Source organism: Erythrolamprus reginae, chromosome Z, assembly GCF_031021105.1.
Source record: "Erythrolamprus reginae isolate rEryReg1 chromosome Z, rEryReg1.hap1, whole genome shotgun sequence".
Lineage (NCBI taxonomy): Eukaryota > Metazoa > Chordata > Lepidosauria > Squamata > Dipsadidae > Erythrolamprus > Erythrolamprus reginae.
The window spans coordinates 135,115,469-135,139,424 of record NC_091963.1 but is presented as its reverse complement, the minus strand read 5'-3'; the positions used below and the strand labels follow the sequence as shown (position 1 = coordinate 135,139,424).

General features: G+C 44.2%; 1 protein-coding gene across 10 annotated transcripts; it reads right to left on the bottom strand.

Moving 5' to 3' along the window:
* Positions 1–563: 563 nt before the first annotated feature.
* LOC139154890 (myc-associated zinc finger protein-like) lies at positions 564–22,782 on the bottom strand. Of its 10 annotated transcripts, none has more exons than XM_070729959.1 (6): positions 22,436–22,782; positions 20,269–20,358; positions 8,607–9,397; positions 5,405–5,468; positions 5,042–5,213; positions 564–1,863 (listed from the first exon to the last, which is right to left on the bottom strand). In XM_070729959.1, the coding sequence occupies exons 1-6, from the start codon at positions 22,469–22,471 to the stop codon at positions 1,742–1,744; spliced, it is 1,275 nt and encodes a 424-aa protein (XP_070586060.1). In that variant the 5' UTR covers positions 22,472–22,782; the 3' UTR covers positions 564–1,741. The 10 variants fall into 10 exon arrangements, with proteins under 10 accessions (XP_070586060.1, XP_070586061.1, XP_070586053.1 ...); XM_070729960.1 differs by having other exon boundaries at positions 20,269–20,355; positions 22,436–22,685; XM_070729952.1 differs by lacking the exon at positions 22,436–22,782 and adding an exon at positions 21,655–22,323.
* Positions 22,783–23,956: the final 1,174 nt, after the last annotated feature.

The following is a 23,956-nucleotide window of genomic DNA, read 5'->3' as shown; positions in this document are numbered from 1 at the left end:
ATGGGAGAAAGAGATACTAATTATGTTTTGGGTCCAAATAAGATCAGCAAATTGATGCGGGATTTTGATGCAGAAAATGTTTTGGGGGAATCCTGCTTCCTCAGGAGAAAATTATATAAAATCTCTCGGTTCCAGTTTTTCATCAATTATTTATAAGCTGCCCAAGATGCAGCAGGAGGGAGGATGGAAAGAGCCCACAAATTAACTCTAACCACAGCAGAGCTCCAGTGCAGCATTTAATGGTTGTGCCAGGGCACAGCAACTGCATCACACCATGATTTTTGGCTCCAAAACATCCAGAATTGTTCTTTTTCCTATAAAGAAGGCTATACCCATCAAACCATGACCCAGAAAGCAGTCCCATGAGTAATTGGAAGAAACAAGGAAGTGGTTTAGGAACTCACTTAGAATGGAAATATGCAACCTGATGTTTGATCCATTACACATTTTAAATAGATATGAAAGGTCCCAAGATAATATGATGATAAAGGGAGCCAGAAACCAGGATCCCCCCCCCCCCCAAAGTGGTACCAAAATAATCTGACAATAAATAGACACAAGTGTGGATTTTTCCCTTCAATTGTTTTACTAAAATCTTTTGCTGCTGAGACACAAATCCAGAAAGGGCTCACAGAAAGGAAAGGGGGGGGGAGGGGAGGGGCTTACGAGAGAAGGAACAGGGAGAGTAGATATAGATGGACACAGCTTCATTACATTTGTGTTAACAACAAAAGAAAAACCACAAAGGAGGGTTATTTTAAATGTCAGGGGATTTTTTTTAATATATATAATACAAAAAAGCAAGAGACTCTAATCCCGAACTGTGAGGGATGCATGCAACAAGGGAGGTGTTCAGCAGGTGGGGCATCAATGCTTGGTGCGAAGGGCTGATGCGCTTGGAACACGAATCACGAGAGAAGCTGAGGAAATGGAGCATTAAAAGACACTACGGAAGAATGAGCCACTGGGCAAGGAAGGGAATTCAGAGCAGATTCTCAGCACGGAAATGGAGAACACTCCACACTGAAGCCATGGAGAAAGAAATACAGACCTTCTCCATCTCATCTCATTGCAGGCCCAACAATCCCAGCCATGAGCACCAGGCACCCAATGACGCCGCAAAATCCCAACCTGTACCCACTTCTAACTTCTCTGTAGGTTCCTCAAGTTTAGCCAACCTCTCAACCAATTCATTATTTCTAACTCTGTACTCCTTCTCCTGCAACGCTGCTTATACTACGTCCCACAATTATTCCAGTCTTTGATCCCCCTTGGTCTGTGAGCTGAGCTTACTAAGTCGTCCTGTCTCATGATCTCACTCTTTTAGTGAAGATCATTTGGGGGCAACAGGGGGCACTGCTGGAATAAGCAAGATCTACTGTGATAAAATATTATCATTATTTGGCTTAGACCATGGACTACAGAAATGAATGTATTTCCAGGACTGTTCTGAGGGCCACAGGTTAATAGTAAGGGAGTCAATAAAATGAGGGTGCTTTCAAAATGCACAAAGTCTTTTCATGGCCATCTGAACAGGAGTTGCTTCATTGGCTGAGCAGATGCTTTCCCAGCTCCACTATTTTATGAGCACAGGCAGGGGGAGAGAATGAATGAAACTGCCATTAGATTAGAAACCCATATATGGCCACTGAATATCCATTTGGGCTTGAAGGCTCCAGCTGCCAGTGAGGGAGAGGGATGGGATTGGGAGGATTGGCTTCTGTCTCCCCACTCCCAGAAATCACCAGGGCTGTGTGGGGAGGGCTTGGCTCACAACCGAAGCTCCCTCCATGGGCAGCACCGTGACGGCGGCTGGAGGTGGAGCTGAGACGGCTGCAGCGAGGGGGCAGACCTCACCCGTACCTGTGGAGGAAGAAAAATGGAAAGTTATTGTTAGCCCAAGCTTTCAACTGGCTTCCTTCATCATCTTATTACCTTATACTAGTTCCGGTTTAATAATCTGGTTTAATAAGGTAAAAAAGAGTTGCAGCTATCCCTTCTCCAAAATACCCTATTTATCCACAGCCTGGTAGAATTTCTTTTTAAAAGGCTGAACAGATTAAGTCTGCAAATGCTAATTAAATAAAGTCAGGCTGGCACTAACTGTTAATCCTCCTCCTGAAGTCAATATGGAAACTCAGTTTATCACTTAAATGCCTGGATTAGGAAATTGTAGAGTACAATGTAAAATAAAATGGATCTGTCCAGAATGCATAATGCAAGAAACCATATGTAAAGGCAAAAAAAAAAAAAAAAGCTAAAACACTTACCAATGGATTTGTATCTGTTGATAACATAAAGGTATTTGTTGATATCCCCAACCCTCCTGGTTTTAATATTAAAAAAACACGATAATCCCGCAGAAAAATATTCAGATAAATACACACTGAATGGATTGTGTATGTCTTTTTTAAAATTACAGCTCAAATCCTGAAGATGAACCTGCAGGAAGATCAGTCAAATTACACTATCAGATACTGCTATATGCAGCACTTTAAACTGGTAAAAAGATTCTAAGTTAGGATGCAGCTGCCCCAGGGAACTGGGATTCTCCCTTTTCTCACTGAAAATATAAGGATGCCTAAACAACCCTAGGGGGAAAATGGGCCTCCCCTCCCCTTTCCCAGGACAGAAGGAAGTGGCTCTTGCCTGGTGGCCCGGCCAGTGTTTCACCACAGCGGTTGGCCCTCAGTGGCCGCGGCCCCTTCTCCTGCGTGCGTCTGCAGATGCCCGTTGAGCTGAGCTGGGGTCTTGCAGTGCACGCCACACAGCTTGCAAAGGAAACGCTCCAGCCGCGGGGCGGCTAGTCCATGGTCCTTGACCGCGTGGACCCTGAGGTAGGCCGCTGTGGTGAACCCTACGGGAGGGGGAGAAGGACAAAAACCAGCCAGGTCAGTGTCCGGCCTAATGAAAGCGTTAACCCGGTGTTCTGCAATGCTTGGCTGTGCTTCATCTTAGAGGTGGCTAGTGAAGGATCTATTACAACAAGCTTCCCTAATCTCAGAGACAACTTCTCAACCCAAAGACAGCTGTTTCTTGCCATCAAGCAAGTTATCACTGTACAAACAGCACATCCCACCCTAAGGGCAGCTGCATCTTGCTACTAAGGAAATCAATGTAGTACAAATAGCCTAAATAAAATACCAAACCTTCAACAGAAACATTTTGGTAAGAGAATGCCAGTAGAATCCTCCTACAAGAAATTCATAAATGTTGCATTTCTATTATTTAATTCACTACAAATTTCAGACCCAAAATTGAACAATAATAATAATAAACTGCTCTTTTATGTTTCTGAGATTCTATATATATAATTAATATATGGATATTACACATTAATAAAAAATATAATCTAGGAAAAATATTAAAAATACTGTTAAAATATCAAAATTCCATCACAATTTTTAATTTGCATATTGTCTAATAATTTTAATTCATGTATAAAGGCTGCTGCATTGTCAAGATCATGTGGGATACTGAGCTATTAGAAGGATAGGTTGGAACAGACGTATCCAGTGCAGATAAATAAGGAATTGCCTTTCCACCATTCTTAAAATTATTTATTGTACACGTTTATCAATTCATTGGACTATATCCATAGAAATAAAAAAGCATTATTTTTCACTATACAGTACTGCAGTGTTTTTCAACCAGTGTGCCGTGGCACACTAGTGTGCCGCGAGACATGGTCAGGTGTGCCGCGAAGCTCAGCAAGAGAGAGAAAGAGAGAGAAAAAGAAAGCAAGAGAGAGAGAAAGAGAGTGAGAAAGAGAGATAGAGAGAGAAAGCAAGAGAGAAAGAGAGAGAAAGAAAGAGAAAGAGAGGCAGAGAAGGAGGGAGAGATAGAAAGAGAGCAAAAAAGAGAGGAAGGAAGGAAGGAAGGAAGGAAGGAAGAGGGATGGACAGAGAGGGGAAGGAAGGAAGAGAGAGAAAGAGGGAGAGAAATAGAGCGAAAGGGAGGAAGAGAGATATATAATTTTTTCATCCAAACTTTTTTTAGACCCCCCCAGCCCCCAGCCCCCCCGCTTAATGTGCCCCATAATTTTGTATATGTAAAAAATGTGCCGCAGCTCAAAAAAGGTTGAAAATCACTGCAGTACTGCATAATATAAATCTCTCCATTATCTTACAAAATGAAACCAAGGAAATGTTTTGACTATAAATGGGAGAAATATATATTGGGAACTATTTGTATTGCCAACAGTTTGCTTATTGTAAACAAATATAAATTGGCAGCCTGATTAACACTTGCGTATTAAGACACTTCAGTTTCAGCAATTCACACTGTATTTCCAAGATATATTATGGATAATCTTAACAGGCCTCATATGCATTTTTGCAGAATTACTCATGGACAGCAAATCTGGTTTCATGTTTAAAGGTTTAACTGTATTTAAATCCATCTTTTTTCCAAACAGCATTTGCCAGAATTCACCCTTTCCACAAGGCCTTAGTCATTATACAAGGCTATTTAGCTGAATTCTAATTGATGGAAATTATGCAGCTTATTCTCATTTTTATGGAAAAGTAGTAATATTCAAACAGAAAAACTAATTCTAGTACTGCATTAGGTTATGAAGTCAATGAAGTGACCTAGGGCGGCCATTCTCCCTCGGCTCTAGGAAGAAAGCAATGTCAACCCACTAATTTGTTCAAGCAGTTGCTAGAGTTTGAAACTGACTTGAAGATAACCCCATCCAAAAAAGGGAAAGTAATATCTACAACATATATTAAATTGGGAGTGGGGGCTAAGGCTGGGAATAGTACCTAGAAACCAAGTTGAACTTAACTTTACCTTCAAACAGATGAGTCAAGAATTAAGAGATTTATTACTGAGAGATTCCTGAAGGAAAGAGCGTAAGGGAAAAACTTGAAAAACTAAATTAACTTACTGGAATTAAATTCCAGTGAAACTGAAAGAAACCTAAGAAAATCTGCACACATTTGCATACAGGGCTTCTTAACACATTTTAAAAGCAAGTGTTATATTTATATTTACAGTTAAGTTCAAATGTTACCCGTCTTGAGCCCTATTATCTTACCTTTGTTGCACAATTCACAGACATGATTCGGCCCTTGGCTGTGTACTTTCATGTGGTCTGTGATATAGGCAGCACTCAGCATCTTTCCACACACGTGACATGGCACCTTTTCCTCATGACGGACTGTGTGAGCACGTAGTCGATCCTTAGTGGCAAAAGCTGCTTCACAAGTCTGCAAAAATAGGGTGAAAAGAATCATAAAAATCAATGTTATATCTATTGGTCCACTGCCTAATGCAAGACTTAAGTGTGCGTAAGATTCCCTTAAAGTATAGATCATCTTTGTTCCCTCTTGTATCAGGAAAGACTGCCCAGAACACTTGAGCATAAATAAGTACAATATTATCTATGGGGAAAAAATACCTCACATTTGAAGGGTCTCTCTGTTGAGTGGACTTGTCGAACATGGCTGTTCAAATGGTCTGGCCTGTGGAAGGAAAGAAAAAAAGATGAAATATGATTTTATTCTCTAAACAGGGTTGGGGTGATTCTACTTATCCACCAAAAAAACCTTACATTGAGGAATCTTACTTCTTAAATTTGGGGGAAGACTGGAATAACAATGGCAAATTTCTTTTGTAGGATTATTTTTTTTAAAAACTGGGAAGAATTATGTATACTTAATAGCTGCAAAAGCAGCAGATATATAATAGGAACAGCCTTCAAAACTTTAGTTCCATTCTGGAAATTCTCATATGCACAGTACATACTATTAGTGATGGAAAATATGACACTTTAAAAAAATAAGTAATGAGAATTTAGATTATTATATGTTGAACAATTCTTAAGGAATTAAGTCACTAAATGATTGATTAATCTGTAATGGATATGTAGCAAATAGATATTAAATATATCTCATAAAACAGAGCAGAATAAATCTGTTGGATTTATGGAGGACCCATATGGAGCAAATTAAATCTGAAAATTATAATCCTGAAAGTGAGGGACATAATAGTTTTCATGTCTCAGAATGTTTATATTAAAAATGAGACTGTTTAACTACACCAAAATTAAATTTGTACTAATTTCTATAAGGAGATTTTGCTTTTAGCATTCATAATGGGAAAAAATTGTAAATTGATTCAAGTGATGTCTTATATGTATGAAATAAAAATCCATTGCAATGGAACATCCTCTAAGTCTTATGCAATTCTTTTTGCTTCAGACTATATTTTGAATTCCATGACTGTCTTATTTAGTGACCATTTGCAATTATCACAATAATGGAAAAGTACTTTTGCAACTAGTTCTCACATTTATAGCCTTCACGGGTTTGTGAAAGAAAGATAAATTAAAATCAGATTATAGGCAGTTGCTGTCTTACTTTTTGATCCCTTCCCTAAAGTAACAAATGTCCTTGGGGAGAGGCGGCATATAAATCCAATAAATAAATAATAAGACATTTTTCTAATATTTTTAATTATTATAAATTGAACGTTTAAAAATAGTGAATATCTCTTGTATTTTTGAATCTAGAAGAACCAATTCCTTTTGTAAAACAAACAATAGGTAGGTTAATTGTTCTTTTATAAAAAGAACAATTAACATAACTATTGTTTGTTTTACAAAAGGAATTGGTTCTTCTAGATTCAAAAATACAAGAGATATTGCAAAATTACAAATGCTTTGGAACATAAATATACTGCAAACATTAAAATATCTTTAAAAAGTGAGGAGATACCTTCCACAGTGAGTTGGGGAGATAGGATAGAAAATTAAATAATAAGCGTTTTCTGACTACCTGCAACCTTAGATTGCTATTACCCATTTTTCCCTTGCCTTCCAACATAACAAGGTGCAATTTTTATTCAGAAGTCTTTTTTTCCAATACATCTGGAGAAATTTAATATACCTATTATGCAAATAAAAGCAAGATAATTCTTAATTTTATTTGCTAGTATTTGTATAACATGAACAATTTTTCCTGTGTATTTTTAATTCAACTAGGAATGTCTCAAAAACAGCAAACTGGTTAAGATTTTTGCATTTCTAAACAAATTCCTTATTCTTTGGGACTTTAGGGCAAGTATATTACAAAGTGAAGTTTATGAGATATATTCATCTCATCAGTATTGTTTGGTGGCCTTCAGAGTATGCAGGATGATAACTGACTTCACTGGTATATTTTGGAGTGATTTTACCAAATACTTTAGAAGCAAAATCTTAGATCTATTCAAAATCCCAATTTCCCTTGCCCCGCTTGTTTTTTGAATCCTGAGTCTTCCCTGCTTTTTCGTTTCAAATTTTGAACTGAAGAAATGGTGATTCTAGCTTTAACTACTATTTGAGATTTCTCACTTCTGTTCATGCCCGTGTTAAAATATTTTTTCTTATAATCTATGTCCTAAATTAAGCAGTTTCAGTATTTTAGTCCAAGGTATTCCAGACTCTTGCTATTTTATGGTTCTATTTCTTCTGTGTAGGTATTTGTTGAAATATCACGGAGTGCCAAAGTGTTTTGCAGTAATTAAAACTTTTAACCATAGTACACTGACAAAATTTATAAGCTAGTTGCCAAAACAGTACCACAATGTCATTACATGATATACTTGCAAGGCTTTAGTTATGAACATGTGTTTTCTGTTCCCACAAGCTGACTTTATGGTTGCTGCTTGACCCAAGAATATTTTCTAATATGTAAAAATCACAGCCCAGAATCTTTTCAGACTCTCATTTTGAAGAAAATGTAAGGCATTCCATGTTAACATGGAATTCAGAGTTCAAAACAAAAGTCTCTCCAAATGTAGTGTGCTAGCATTGATAAATTTTAAATGTCCGTCCCCCATTTCACATGATATAATCTTAGTATAGGCTTCTTTATATATAGACATTCCAAGTCTACTACTACTACTTAAAAGAATATCTTTTTAAAAGTTTATTTGAAGAGTTGTTTCAAACTATCAATCTGATGAGGTAATTTTAATATAAAAATGAGTGTGCATTGCAATGAGTTTAAAATGGTTTTCCCATTTCTTTTTAAATTCAACATATTTTTTGTTTTTGTTTTCTAAGGTTCCAAACTTAATTCTTAGTCTGCTAAGATATCTCAATTCACTTTTGGTGCCTTGTGCACGCAATAATCAGAAAACTGTCTTAGATTCTTTTATTTTAGAATCCACTGGAACTATGGCAATAATTGGGAAGCTTCCAAGATTGCACAATGATAGCCACACCAAGGAGAAAAGTGTTCTCAGATTTGTTCACTAATCTTCTGTCATAATTTATGTAGAATGAGGAAATTGTTGCTATGGTTAATGATGAAAAGAAATCATAGATTTCCTAAGGAGTTGACTATTATGGGGACCCACAGAACTGTCTACCAGTGTCTATATCAATGTATTGGAGAAATCTGGGGAAGTTAATAGAGGAAGGCTTGATCTAGCCCACAAACTGATTTGGGAACTTGCAGTTTTATATTATTATGCCTTCCTAAGTCAGTTTGGCATGTTGTATGTGTATCTTAGTCTTTACCAAAAGGGGAAAATATTTTTCTCAAATTTCTCATACAAGCACTTCAAAAATTCCCGTATGAAATGCATCCTCCCTGAACCCAGCTCCCTCATACCGAGAGAAACTCTTCCCACAGTGGCTGCAGATATACGGCTTGTGCACAGCACCGTCATGTGAACGGACATGATAGCTCATGCGGTCCTTCCGCTTGAACCGTTGCTGGCAGACAGGACATTGGTAGGGCTTCTCATCTGAATGTGACAACTTATGCCGATTGAGATGGTACACATCCCGGAAGGCTTTCCCACACATCTCACAAGCATGGTTTTTCCGGATACGTTTGCCTGATGCTGTTGTGGTCACTAGGCCTGCACCTGACCCTGCAGTGTTTCCAGTACCGTCAGCAGGGGCAGGTGTTGATGGGGCTGCACCACCGATGGCAGAAACACTAAGCAAGCTGAGGGGAACCATAGTGGGCATCTTCATGGTTGTGGGTCCAGCGCGAGAAGCTTTTGCTCCTGTGTGTATAGCTTCATGGCGCCGCAGGTTGTAGCCATTCTTGAATTCTTTAGCACATAGAGAACATATGTAGGGCCCTTTACTCTTCGGTTTCTTCTGGGCATCAGCTGCCTGGGGGTTGGCAGGAGCTGCTTGTGGGGTAGGGGCTTGTGTGGTCTGAGTGGAGGGTACTACGTGCCCACTCCCACTTTCAGAGGCAGAGGGCTGCTGCTGTTTCAAGGCAGCTGTATCTACTGTGGAAGCAGCTGGTGCAGAAGCAGTGGCAGCAGCAACCACAGCAGCTGCAGCAGCTGTTTCTTGTGCTGCAGCCAAAACAGGCAGGAGATCCACTTGGAGGGACTCAGCAGGGGTAGTTGTCTGTTGGGGAGGAGCAGTTGTGGTGGCAGTCTGAAGAAAGAGAAATTGTATCATTGAGTAACATAGTGATGAACAATCAAAACTGAAACCCTACAATAATCTAGCAACTTAAATACAAAGATAAGTAAATTCTTACTTGAAAAACAAAAATAGCTTTTACTAGCAGAAAAAGCTGGATTAATCAATATGCAGCATATGCTAATAAAGAGAACAAAAGCAAATTCTTGGTTTTTAATATACTAATATTTGAGGGTTCCACTATGTGAAGAATTTCCCTTTTCTGCTCTCAGAATGTATTATATTGCCCCACTATTGAGGCTAAAATAATTTTCTTATTGTATAACAGGTAAGTAACATGGTATGTGCATTTAAAATTGATTTTTTTATAAATAAAAGCTCGGAATTTGGGTGGGAGGAAGAGGAGGACAGTCACTGCCCAGAGCGAAGGGAGCGTTTCTTTTCTCTGGGCCCTGGCAGAGGTTTATTCCCTCTCCAAGCGCCCAGAGAAAGGGAAATGCTTCTTTCGCTCTGGACTGCTAAAGCCTCCTTAAGCGTCACCGAAAGGCTCCTCTGGCAGCCCAAAAAAGCCCGAGATGGCCGGGATTAAAGGGGGAATGGCAGGAAACTGGCTGGGGCTTCATGCCGCTCTCATATTTCCTGGGAAAGTTTTCCAGGCTCGGGTTCTTAAGTAGAAAATGGTTCTTAAGAAGAGGCAAAAAAAATCTTGGATACCCGGTTCTTATCTAGAAAAGTTCTTAAGTAGAGACGTTCTTAAGTAGAGGTACCATTGTACAAGGAGCAAAATCAGCACGTGTGCAATATCCCTGGAATAAGAGTGGAAGAAAAGTAGCTGGCTTTTGTCTATGACAGCACAGAAGAGGGAGTAATTCCATCTGGTTTGTTTTACCAAGAATGTCTTTCTATACACTGAACTGAGGCAATCAGTTTTAATATGCACACAAACAGGAAATAAGTAGGAAAATTGTCTCTACATTATTGATTCTGCTCAAGGTTCAGCTAAAATTTTATCCATATATGGCACAAGGCGTTTAGACTTAAGGGCATGTATGTGCAGATAGTGCATTTACGCTTTAATACTTGTGCAAGGCAAAACAATCCTATTTTTCTTGATTTTCTCCACCTGGAAGAGAGATTCAGTACTAAGCATTAGAGATTAAGTTCATGTAGTAATACTCTCTAGATAATTAATGCTTTTTGACTAGGTTGAATTTACCTATTTTGCTTTTACCAAATTTCTATGTATTGTACTGCACTGCAAAGTGAAAATGCAGGCATTCTGAATTATGAAAAAAACTAGTTTATAATTATTTTTCTATTTAAATAATGCCTACAACTAGTTTTAGCTTCCCGAAAAAACACTTTGAATTGTACCTCGATGTTCTCAGTGCTGCAGAAACATTCATTTACACTGATAGGGAGCTTATTATGAGAGCCGGGGTGGCACAGTGATTAGAGTGCAGTACTGCAGGCTACTTCAGCTAACAGCTAGCTGTAGTTCAGCAGTTCAAATCTCACCACTGGCTCAAGGTTGACTCAGCCTTCTATCCTTCGGAGGTTGGTAAATGAGGACCCAGATTGTTGGGGGCAACATGCTGCTTCTGTAAACCACTTAGAGAGGGCTGTAAAAGCACTATGAAGCAGTATGTAAGTTTAAATGCTATTTGCTGTTATTTGCAATCTTGTAAGAAAGACCTGCTTACAATTTATCCTGAAGAATTATAGTAATAAAAATTTAACTTAAAAGTATTTAATTTTTAAATGATACTCAATAGAAAGTGATCTCTCTTACAGCATATGATAAAATTTTCTTAGTATAAAACTAATTATACTCTTTCAAGTCTATGCTGTTGCTGTTAAATAAGTTTTTGATTCAATTTCAAAAACTATTTTAAAATTAAATCAACCCTGAAACTGCTTCCATAAAAATGACTACGTTGTTTTCCAAACATGCTCGCTCTATTTCAGGCAATTTACAGGCAAAATGAGTGAGGGAAAGCCAACCTTCAGAGTATTAGATAATCAGCTATTACAAGGTAGATTTGTAGAACCCATCTAGAAAAAAATTAATTGCATTTTAAAACATATGGTTATCCTGAGCCGTGTTTCAATAAGTCTATCTAATTTTTCCGTGATTGCCCAGAGCATGGAGTTCTGAGATTATAGCAATGCTAAAATTAAACCAGTATGTATATGAGTTCTAGGTTTCAAAAATCAATCAATTATAACAAAAACATGTAGAATTTTACTGGTCATCATATTTAGGCATTTTATTTTGCCTTTATCGTCCCCCCTCCCCCCCATTGCTCACAGTTTGATTGGGTTGACCAACTCTTGGAAGAGTCCAGGTTGTGCCAAACTTCCTTATTTCAGAATTATGGAGGCCATAGTGCTAGGAAACTTCAATGTAGCAGAAATTTTACTTCACAGATCTATGCCTTGCAATAATCATGTCTCTGAGTTCTGCAGGCAGTTCCTTTGACCTTGTGGCTTTTGTTCTGCTATACTGTATTATGCATTGTCAGTTGTGAGGCCTTCTATACAGAAGTGTGTGTCTTTCCAAAGCATGTCCAATCAATTTAATTTACCAGAGGTGGACTCCAATTAAGGAGTAGAAAAATGTCAGCAATTATCAAGAGAAATGGGAAGCATTGGCAGCTAAATTTCAAGCACTGTTTCAAAGGGTCTGAATACTTATGCCAGTGTGATATTTCAGTTTTTTTTTCTTTTTAATAACTTCACAGAAATTTCTAAAACTCTGTTTTTACTTTTTCATGAGGTACTGAGTGTAGATTAATGAGAAAAAAATGAATTTCAACAAGTTTAGAATCTGGCGGCAGCATAACAAAATTGACGACAAAACAGATCTGAATACTTTCTGAATGGGGTTCTACCAGATTCACTCGTCCACAGTTCGGCAGAGTCTCTTGCCGTGGCCTGGAACAAGGCTGCAATGGACACTAGACCCCGGAGAGCGCCTTTGTTTACCAAGGAACTCTGGGAGTTGAAACGCCAGAAGAGACATCTAGAGAAGCGATGGAAGAAGAGTAAATCCAAATCCGACCGAACACTTGTAAGAGCTCACATTAAGACTTACAAAGTGGCGCTCAAGGCGGCAAGATGCACGTATCATGCCGCCTTGATTGCATCAGCGGAATCGTGCCCGGCCGCTCTGTTTAAGGGGACCCGCTCCCTTCTGAACCAGGGGGGAGTTGCGGAGCCCTTGCAGGGAAGTGCCGAGGAGTTTAACTTGTTTTTCGCTGATAAAATTGCTCGGATCCGGGCGGACCTTGACTCCGATTGGCCAGCCGTGTCGGCTGACGTGTCAGTCGTGATGACTAAGGCCCATCCTTGTCCACCTGTCTGGGTTTGACTTGGCGACACCTGATGAAGTGGACAAGGCCATTGGAGCTGTGAGTTCCGCCACCTGCCTAATGGATCCGTGTCCCTCTTGGTTGGTTTTGGCCAACCGAGAGGTGACACGGAGCTGGGTCCAGGAGATTGTCAACGCTTCTTTGGGGAGGGGGTCCTTCCCGGCTCCCTACAAGGAGGCACTTGTGCACCCCCTCCTCAAGAAGCCCTCTCTGGACCCAGCCATGCTTAATAACTACCGTCCAGTCTCCAACCTTCCCTTTATGGGAAAGGTTGTTGAGAAGGTGGTGGTGCTCCAACTCCAGCGGTCCTTGGAAGAAGCCGATTATCTAGGCCCTCAACAGTCAGGGTTCAGGCCCGGCTACAGCATGGAAACTGCTTTGGTCGCGCTAATGGATGATCTCTGAGGGACCCAGGACAGGGGCATGTCCTCTGTCCTGGTGCTTCTTGACGTCTCAGCGGCTTTCGATAACATCGACCATGGTATCCTTCTGCGCCGGCTGGAGGGGTTGGGAGTGGGAGGCACTGTTCTCCAATGGTTCTCCTCCTACCTCTCCGGTCGGTCGCAGTCAGTGTTAGTGGGGGGTCAGAGGTCGACCTTTAGGCTTCTCCCTTGTGGGGTGCCTCGGGGTCCGTCCTCTCCCCCCTGCTATTTAATATCTACACGAAACCGCTGGGTGAGATCATCCAAGGGCATGGGGTGAGGTATCATCAGTATGTTGATGATACCCTGCTGTACATCTCCACCCCATGTCCAGTCAGTGAAGTGGTGGAAGTGATGTGTTGGTGCCTGGAGGCGGATGGGGTCTGGATGGGTGTCAACAAGCGCAAACTCAACCCGGACAAGACGGAGTGGCTGTGGGTTTTGCCTCCCAAGGACAATTCCATCTGTCCATCCATTACCGGGGGGGAGGGATTACTGCCCCCCTCGGAGAGGGTCTACAACTTGGGCGTTCTCCTCGATCCACAGCTGACATTGGAACACCATCTTTCAGCTGTGGCGAGGAGGGCGTCTGCCCAGGTTCGCCTGGTACACCAGTTGCGGCCCTATTTGGACAGGGAGTCATTGCTCACAGTCGCTCATGCCTTCATCACCTCGAGGTTCGATTACTGCAACGCTCTCTACATGGGGCTACCTTTGAAGAGTGTTCGGAAACTTCAAATCGTGCAGAATGCGGCCACGAGAGCCATTGTGGGATTACCCAGGTTCGCCCACGTCTCTCCAACACTCCGTGGCTTGCATTGGCTGCCGATCAGTTTCCGATCATAATTCAAAGTGTTGGTAATGACCTATAAAGCCCTACATCGCATTGGACCAGAATATCTCCGGAATCGTCTTCTGCCGCATGAATCCCAGCGGCCGATAAGGTCCCACAGAGTTGGCCTTCTCCGGGTCCCGTTGACTAAACAATGTCATCTTGCGGGCCCCAGGGGAAGAGCCTTCCCTTTGGCAGCCCCGGCCCTCTGGAATCCTCCCAGAGATTAAAACTACCCCCACCCTCCTTGCCTTTCGTAATTTGCTCAAGACCCACCTATATCGCCAGGCATGGGGGAATTGAGACACCTCCCCCAGGCTTATATAGTTTATGTATGGTATGCTTGTGTTGTATGATTTTTAAATGATGGTTTTTAGATACAGTGGAACCTCAAGATACGAACTTAATTGGTTCCAGGGAAAGGTTCGTAACACGAAAGGTTCGTAAGACGAAACATTGTTTCCCATAGGAAACAATGTAAAGTCAATTAATCCGTGCAACAAAAAAAAAACAACCGCAAAAAAACGCTGCCGCCCGGCTGTCACCTTTAAAAACAGCCGGGCGGCTTCCCTCTCTCTCTCTCTCCTTCCTCCCTCCTCCTCCTCTTCCTCCTCCTCCCGTATTCCACCTCCCTCCCAGCCCGCTAGGCAGGCCAGTGGTCCCCGTCACGGCGGCCCGATTGAGGGGCCGGCGGTCTCCGCCAGGGAGAGCTTCCTGGCTTTCGTTCTTGTTGGATTCGTGCGTTTTCATGCCCAGGAAGCTCTCCGAAGTGAGGAGAACCGCCGCTGTCGCCGCTCGGCCGCGCCTCCTCGCCCGCCGCCCGCCCGCCTGCCCAGGATGCAGACCTGCTGCCTCGCCCTGCGCCTGCTGCCGGCCCGATCCTGCGTCTATTGCTTCTGGGCTGGTTCCATTCTGTTCCCTACCGGCCCGATTGAGGGGCCGGCGGGAGGAAAGCGAATGCCTCTCTTCGTTGCGCTGCCTGGCTGGCAGCGGAAGATGTAAACGAGCCCACGGGGCCGGTCTCCGTGGCCGACAGGGAACGGAGCCTTCCATGGCGGCTGCCTGCTGGGCTGGTAAGAGGGGGAGCCGAGCCCAGCCCCGTGAGCTCGGTTACATCTTCCGCTGCCAGCCAGGCCATGCTGGTGGAAGCGCAACAAAGAAAGGCACAATCTTTGGGGTTTTCGCTGGGGGGGGAGGAAGTTAGGAAGGTCCTACCTCTCCCCCCAGCGAAAACCCCAAAGATTGTTTGCTGCCATACGATTTAGCAGCAAAGTGACGTGGATGGATGGAAAGCTGAAACAGCCCGGTTTCAGCTTTCCATCCCTTCACGTCACTTCGCCGCTAAATCGTGTGGCAGCAAACAATCTTTGGGGTTTTCGCTGGGGGGGGGAGGAAGTTAGGAAGGTCCTACTTCTCCCCCCAGCGAAAACCCCAAAGATTGTTTGCTGCCATACGATTTAGCAGCAAAGTGACGTGGATGGATGGAAAGCTGAAACAGCCCGGTTTCAGCTTTCCATCCCTTCACGTCACTTCGCCGCTAAATCGTGTGGCAGCAAACAATCTTTGGGGTTTTCGCTGGGGGGGGGGAGGAAGTTAGGAAGGTCCTACTTCTCCCCCCAGCGAAAACCCCAAAGATTGTTTGCTGCCATACGATTTAGCAGCAAAGTGACGTGGATGGATGGAAAGCTGAAACAGCCCGGTTTCAGCTTTCCATCCCTTCACGTCACTTCGCCGCTAAATCGTGTGGCAGCAAACAATCTTTGGGGTTTTCGCTGGGGGGGGGGGGAGGAAGTTAGGAAGGTCCTACTTCTCCCCCCAGCGAAAACCCCAAAGATTGTTTGCTGCCATACGATTTAGCGGCGAAGTGACGTGGATGGATGGAAAGCTGAAACAGGCGAAAGGCGAGGAAGCCTATTGTAGCAGCTGCCACAGCGGAGACATTTGGGGTTTTGGCTGGGGAGGGAGGGGAAGGCAGGAGGTCCGGCCCTTCATTTGCCCTCCCAGCAAAAGGCAAAGCCGCGCAGCTCCGCATCGCCGAAGGAGGCTTAACCCCACCACTCTGTCCCACCCCTCGGCCGTATCCGGCATAACTTCCTCCTGCCTATCCCCGCTCTTCTGCCGGCCACGGCCGAGGGGTGGGACAGAGGGGTGGGGTTAAGCCTCCTTCGGCGATGCGGAGCTGTGCGGCTTTGTCTTTTGCTGGGAGGGCAAATGAAGGGCCGGACCTCCTGCCTTCCCCTCCCCCCCCCAGCCAAAACCCCAAATGTCTCCGCTGTGGCAGCTGCTACAATAGGCTTCCTCGCCTTTCGCCCGTGCCTGGCGGGAGCTGAAGAGTGCTTTGCCCAGTGCAAAGTTGACAGCAAGCAGCTCCGCAGTCCCGAAAGGAGGCTTAACCCCACCCCTCTGTCCCACCCCTCGCCCGTGGCCGGCAGAAGAGCGGGGATAGGCAGGAGGAAGTTATGCCGGATACGGGCGAGGGGTGGGACAGAGGGGCGGGGTTAAGCCTCCTTTGGGGACTGCGGAGCTGCTTGCTGTCAACTTTGCACTGGGCAAAGCACTCTTCAGCTCCCGCCAGGCACGGTTTTCGCTGGGGGGGGAGGAAGTTAGGAAGGTCCTACCTCTCCCCCCAGCGAAAACCCCAAAGATTGTTTGCTGCCATACGATTTAGCAGCAAAGTGACGTGGATGGATGGAAAGCTGAAACAGCCCGGTTTCAGCTTTCCATCCCTTCACGTCACTTCGCCGCTAAATCGTGTGGCAGCAAACAATCTTTGGGGTTTTCGCTGGGGGGGGGGGGGGGAGGAAGTTAGGAAGGTCCTACTTCTCCCCCCAGCGAAAACCCCAAAGATTGTTTGCTGCCATACGATTTAGCGGCGAAGTGACGTGGATGGATGGAAAGCTGAAACAGGCGAAAGGCGAGGAAGCCTATTGTAGCAGCTGCCACAGCGGAGACATTTGGGGTTTTGGCTGGGGAGGGAGGGGAAGGCAGGAGGTCCGGCCCTTCATTTGCCCTCCCAGCAAAAGGCAAAGCCGCGCAGCTCCGCATCGCCGAAGGAGGCTTAACCCCACCACTCTGTCCCACCCCTCGGCCGTATCCGGCATAACTTCCTCCTGCCTATCCCCGCTCTTCTGCCGGCCACGGCCGAGGGGTGGGACAGAGGGGTGGGGTTAAGCCTCCTTCGGCGATGCGGAGCTGTGCGGCTTTGTCTTTTGCTGGGAGGGCAAATGAAGGGCCGGACCTCCTGCCTTCCCCTCCCCCCCCCAGCCAAAACCCCAAATGTCTCCGCTGTGGCAGCTGCTACAATAGGCTTCCTCGCCTTTCGCCCGTGCCTGGCGGGAGCTGAAGAGTGCTTTGCCCAGTGCAAAGTTGACAGCAAGCAGCTCCGCAGTCCCGAAAGGAGGCTTAACCCCACCCCTCTGTCCCACCCCTCGCCCGTGGCCGGCAGAAGAGCGGGGATAGGCAGGAGGAAGTTATGCCGGATACGGGCGAAGGGTGGGACAGAGGGGCGGGGTTAAGCCTCCTTTGGGGACTGCGGAGCTGCTTGCTGTCAACTTTGCACTGGGCAAAGCACTCTTCACCTCCCGCCAGGCACGGGCGAGGGCGTGGAAGCTTATTGTAGCTCGCCCATGGCCGGCAGAAGATCGCTCTTGCCCGGCTTCCCCGCGAGGCATCAGGTCAGCATTCTGGGCGGGCGGGCGGCGGACGAGGAGGGGGAAAGCCTCCTGCAGCAGCTGCCACAGCCGCCGGCTTCCCCGCCGCCCGCCCCACAGAATGCTGACCTGATGCCTCGCGCGGAAGCCGGGCAAGAGCGATCTTCTGCCGGCCATGGGCGAGCGGCAGGGAGTCGGGGCTGCTGGCAAGCGCCCCAGCCTGGCTGTGACCTTTTAAAACAGCCGGGGGGCTTCCCAGGAGCCTCCGGAAGCCAAACGCCAAACCCGAACTTCCGCGTTCGGCGTTGGGAGGCTCCTGAGAAGCCGCCCGGCTGTTTTAAAAGGTGACCGCCGGGCTGGGGGGCTTCCCAGCACCCCCCCGAACCCCGAACCTGGAAGTTCGGCAAAAGTTCGGGATTCGGGAGGTTGCTGGGAAGCCCCCCAGCCCGGCGGTCACCTTTTAAAACAGCCCGGGGGCTTCCCAGGAGCCTCCCAATGCCGAACCCGGAAGTTCGGGTTTGGCGTTCGTAACTTGAAAAAAGTTCGTAAGAAGAGGCAAATTTTTTCTGAACCCCGGGTTCGTATCACGAATTGTTCGTAAGACGAGGGGTTCGTATCTTGAGGTACCACTGTACTTTCTTTTAACATTAGATTTGTTACAATGTACAGTATACTGTTATTTTTTCTGTTGTGAGCTGCCCAGAGTCTGCGGAGAGGGGTGGCATACAAATCTACTAAATTATTATTGTTATTATTATTATTATTATTGTTGGTGATTATTATATCAGCGAACAATAATTTGTATATAAATCTAATAAATAAATAAATCTAATAATAAATAATTTTTTTCTACCTTTTCACAAGTGTATATTCAATCCCTCTACATATGTCTTAGGAGTTAACATTATATCATAGTTCCTGTTCCATGCTGTCTGTTGAGTGGTTGGAGCAATCACTATAATACTGAGAATCTGTTTTTTGAGATAGGTATGGCAGTATCACTGTTCACTTATACCAGTGATGACGAACCTATGGCACAGGTGCCGTAGGTGACACATAGAGCCATATCTGCTGGCACACGAGTTGTTGCCCTAGCTCAGCTCCAACGTGCATGTGTGTGCCACCCAGCTAATTTTTGGTTCGCAGTGAGGCTCTGGGATAGCGTTTTTGGCTTTTAGAGGGTCTCTGGGGGTGGGAGTGTTTTTACCCTCCTCCAGCTCCAGGGAAGCCTTTGGAGCCTGGAGAGGGTGAAACACAAGCCTACTGGGCCCACCTGAACTTGGGAAATAGGCCATTTCTGGCCTCCAGAGGGCCTCCGGGAGGTGAAGGAAGCTGCTTTTGCCTTCCTCAGGCATTGAATCATGGGAGAGCCGGGGTGGCGCAGCAGGTAGAGTGCTGTACTGCAGGCCACTGAAGCTGACTGTAGATCTGTAGGTCAGCAGTTCAAATCCCATCACTGGCTCAAGGTTGACTCAGCCTTCCACATCCTTCCGAGGTGGGTAAAATGAGGACCAGGATTGTGGGGCAATATGCTGGTTCTGTTAAAAAGTGCTGTTGCTAACTTTGTAAGCCGCCCTGATTCTAAGGAGCAGGGCGGCATAAAAATTGAATGAATGAATGAATGAATGAATGAATGAATAAGTAAATAAATAAATTTGCATACGCAATTGCGATACCCAAGGAGAAAAGGTTTCTGACTTATACCATACCTTGGATTGTTTGGACTCTACTTCTGCCCTTCATTTTAAATCAGCAGTACAGATAACATGCAGCATATAATCAATCCTGGTTCATATCTTGTGGTGTGAAGATGCACTTCTTTTGTAAGTGTGAAAGGCAAAATAAAATGCCTAAAAAGGATGACCAGTAAAATTCTGCACGTTTTGTTAGAATTGATTGATTTTTGAAATCTAGGAGTCATATACATACTGCTTTAATTTTTGCAGTGCTGTAATCTCAGAACTCCATTATTATTACTATTATTATTATTATTATTAATAATAATAATAATAATAGTAGTAGTAGTAGTAGTAAATAAAATGACATAAGTACGATGACTTAGAAAAAAAATGACCATACACATTACATAATCTTTGACCCACAATTTCAGAAGATGCCCAAATGGTAAGATAAACAAGCCTATGTTTTCCAAGATGATAGCTGTAACAGAGACTCAGAGACTGTTTAAATTAGTCTCTGCAGGTTTTTTGGCAAGGTTTTTTTAGGTGGTCTGTCACTGCCTTTTTCCTAGGGCTGAGAGAAATGACTAGTCCAAGGATCATTCGGCTGCCGTTTTGTACCTAAGGAGAGACTATAATTCACAGTTCCTACCACTATACTAAACTTGTTCTCACAACTGTTACTAGTCTTGGCCTAATTATTTCAGTGTCAATAGTATAAAATGAAAGTGACTTCAAATAATAAGTAAATTATTATAAAACTCATTTATAGCAACTGCAACAACTTTCAATAAAAGTTTTGAAAAGAGTACAATTACTTTTGATATACAAAAAAACCCTAACCTGTAATAGTGAAACACAGCTGCTTCCAGTAATTGTTTCCCTGAAGACTTACTTTATTTTCTTTTATTGTCTAAATAGCTTACCTGGAAGGGACTTTGACTACAGCCCTGAGCAGCAAAAAATCTTGACTGGATTTCAGTCCCAACCTGTAGAGGATTCTGAGTATGACTCTGCTAAAAAAACAAAATAAAGGAGAGCAGGAAATTTAAATTAAAAAAAAATTATTATGACAGGCAACTGCAAAAGCCAATATAGAGATAAATAATTGTAAATAATAATTGATTCCACAGGAAAACTGATTTAAACTGGAAGAGGAGCTCATGTCAAAAGATAAAATATCTTAAACCAGATAGTAGCATGACCCTTAAACAGGATAAAATATAAATAGTTCAGTTATAACTACTGTAAAGATCAAATTATTTTTATAATCTTTTCTTTCCTTTTTTCTTTACTATTTACTTATCATTTTTCTTTTACCTTAATTTTGCTTTGAATCTGTATTGCTTTAATCTTATAAAAACTTATTTAATTAAAAATATTTTTTGGAAAATGTCAGCCATATTGAATCTTTGAATTGGGAAAAAGTTCATAGTAATTTTAAGCACTTTATGCAACTATGGACAAATTATGAATACATTGCTCAACTGAGTTGGAAATGAAAAAATTAGCAGGGGGAAAAAAGAATGTATAACATTATTTTACATCAATTAGCATTCAAATCCAAATCACATGAAACAGCATGTTATCAAAACAGATAGTTGATTAGACTTGCTGCTGAAATAAAATGAGATCCTAAGCAGAATACAAGATAGTTATATGAAAACTTTATATAAGAGACCAGAAAAGATAACAAGTAGCAACAGATACAGACAGTTGCTGTGTGAAATGTTTCTGAAGTAGAGTAAGGCTACAATGAGGGGAAGATAAAGAAAACTGAGGTTCAGAGAATTAATAGTAGTAAATTAAGACAAATAGAGGTGGTAAAAAAGACATGCTGAAGCAAATATAATCAACTGACTTTTAGGGATGGCTTAGCCAGCATATACACATTTTCTCCAAAAACGCTGGTAAGTAAATGAATGTGCCTCTTATTAGGCATATCTACATCTATTTATATAATCTTTATATTTATATAAACTCTTTGTTGGTGAAATGGAAGAATCTGTGATGTACATGTATGTTTGAAACAGTTGGGGAATGGATTGCAGGTTTAAACAATTAAGAAGGGGGACAGCACATTAAGGCAAGTCCAAGGCAACTCACATGGAGTGAGGTTTGGCCACCAATTCACCCAAAATGTTGGAAAATAAATAAATGGAGTCATTACGCCTTTTACTAGTTATGTGTACAGCTGTCTATCACTAGGCCAGATGAAAAAATTGGGGATTTTTCTGCATTATCCTATGGCAGGAGATTGTACCCTTTAGTTCATACAAAAAAGAGAAACAGGTGGAAAATTCACACTACACCTGTTGGCACCAGAAGGTAGTCCATAGCCACCTCCTACTGTAAGTGCATGCGCTTGAGGGTAAGGAAATACCCGGGACCGGAAAATGGGAAGGAAGCACCTTCTGAGCATGGGTGGCCAAGTTTAAACTAATGCGGGGTGGAAACCCCTGGGAGACTGGCCTGACAAGCAGGGAGCCAACATGGATAAGGGACATTATATTGGCCGAGGGTGGTGGGAGTGGGGAGACGGCAGGGAAGGGGAGGATTATGTGTGTGTGGCAGGGCAAGGCGACGGAGGCGTGCGTATCTTGGGGGGCATTTTGGAAAGGAAGCTCCCACGGAGCGGGGCTGAGGAGACACCGAGGTAGCAACTGGCAGAGAAAAAGGTGGGGGAGCAGCGCGAGGGGCTGAGCAGAGCAAACGCGAGAGGGAGGTGACCGTTGGCGGGGGGGAGAGAAGCGCGAGGGGATGGGCACAGCGAGCGTAGAGAACGAAGGGGGCAGAGGGAGCGCAAGGCAACGCTGGGCGGAGGGAGGTGACCGTTGGGGCAGCGCAAGGCGGACGGTGGGGGGGGGAGGATGGGAGCGCGTGCCGAGTGCGCCCTGCTGGCCCGCGCGCGCAAGGGCCCCCGCCCGCTGGGATTCCCGAGGGGAGGGGCGGGGCGGGGAGGATGGGAGTAGAGAGCCTAGAGCTCCAGCTTGCGCTCTCTTGTCCTTCCCTTCTCGCGCTTTCGCCCCCCTCTTTTTTTTTTTTGCGGAGAAGGGAGGGGGAAGGTGGAGGGGAAAAAAAGGGGGGGGTTACCTGGAAGATGAAGCTGCTCCAGTTGCTCGGGTCCATGGCGGCGGTAACGAGCGGGGGAGGGGGTTCAGCTCGGCCAGAGGGGGGGGTCGGGAAGGGAGGGGGGAGCGAGTGGGGAGCAGCAACAACGTCGCGCGGGCGGGGGGGAGTGAGGTGGGAGGGGGGATAGAGCGAGGAGGCAACGGCGCGAGGATTCCTCGGCGCGCACGCTGATTGGCCCCCAGTGCGTGCGCGCGCGCGCACCGCGCTCCCCCCTCCCGAGCCACAGCCTTTCTGAGCGGGAGGGGGAAGAGTGGTGTAGAGAAGGCGGCAGGTATTGATTGGGTGGGGCTGTAGTCCTCGCTCCCGACGTGCGCGGAACCGTACGAAGGACCCCACGTGTGGTGCCTGCTGATTGGGCGGACTGGCGTGCGCTGTGACCGTAGGGCTCATTCTTTTAAAGACTAAAGTTGATTGGCCAATGCCAAAGCGGCCGCGCGCGAGTAACGGTTGTCTTTTTCTCCTCCCCGTTATTTTTTTTTTAATCTAACTAACATGGACCCGTTTTACAAAATGGCCGCCAGCCTTGATCTTTTCACCTTCTAAGGTGATTACATCTTTGCTGCCAGCCGTCCGTATTATTTATATTCTACTTTGCATCGATTTAATCTTTATTGGTAAAAAGTGCAAGAAGAATTAATAAAATGTATATATTAATCAGTTCAGTTTAATTATTGTATTGATCAGTAAAAAGCACCATTGCGGAGGACAAGTATAACTACATGCAGTATAATATAAAGTATACATGCATATTGCTTTCGTAAGATGCTGCAACACAGAGAAGATGCTTGACCTTACAAAAACCGTTTTTATTGAACCAAAATAATTTCACATGCAAAACAGAAACCAAAATATGAGCAAGAATTAAAAGTGCTTGACATTAAACTGTCCCCTATATGATTTTCCACGGTTGTCCCTATATAACATCCAACAGTAATCTGCCATCGAGTCATTCCAAACACCCTGGTAGCTTTGGCATCATCATGAAGATTTTTCTGTTTCAACCTAGATGCAAGAAGTTTGGCTTTAGCTTTTGACAATGTCAGTTCTCTGACGAGATCATTTAATTCATGTTGAATAAAGAGTTCTGGCTGCTCTATCAGGTACATGCTCATTTTGACTTGAGGTCTCCATGCCTTTGCTAGTAGCTTCAGCTCCATATTCTACTTCAGTTTTATCCAATCCAGATAACGGTGGTCCAGGAACTGGCAAGATATCATAATGTGGCCTAATCAACTGGCCTAATTGCAGATTTAAGTTCAGGGTAATTAATATTGTTTGTTCTTTGTAGAAAAGCTCTTCAAGCAGTCATCGCTATGATTTTATTTATTTATTTATTAATTATTGGATTTGTATGCCGCCCCTCTCCGGAGACTCGGGGCGGCTAACACGCAACAAATCATAGGAACAGCAAATGGCATATTCCTCATATTCAATCAGTCATGAAGACCATCTGAACAACTTGAGTCCTTGGGGAGGGGCGAC

Coding starts and splice junctions, on each gene's coding strand:
- LOC139154890 (XM_070729949.1), bottom strand. CDS start 21,849: ATGTCCCTTATCCATGTTGGCTCCCTGCTTGTCAGGCCAGTCTCCCAG. Junction 9,398..20,268: donor GTAGTCAAAGTCCCTTCCAG/GTAAGCTATTTA, acceptor CTCTTTCTTCAG/ACTGCCACCACAACTGCTCC. Junction 2,858..5,041: donor CTGTGAATTGTGCAACAAAG/GTAAGATAATAG, acceptor CCCCTCCCGTAG/GGTTCACCACAGCGGCCTAC.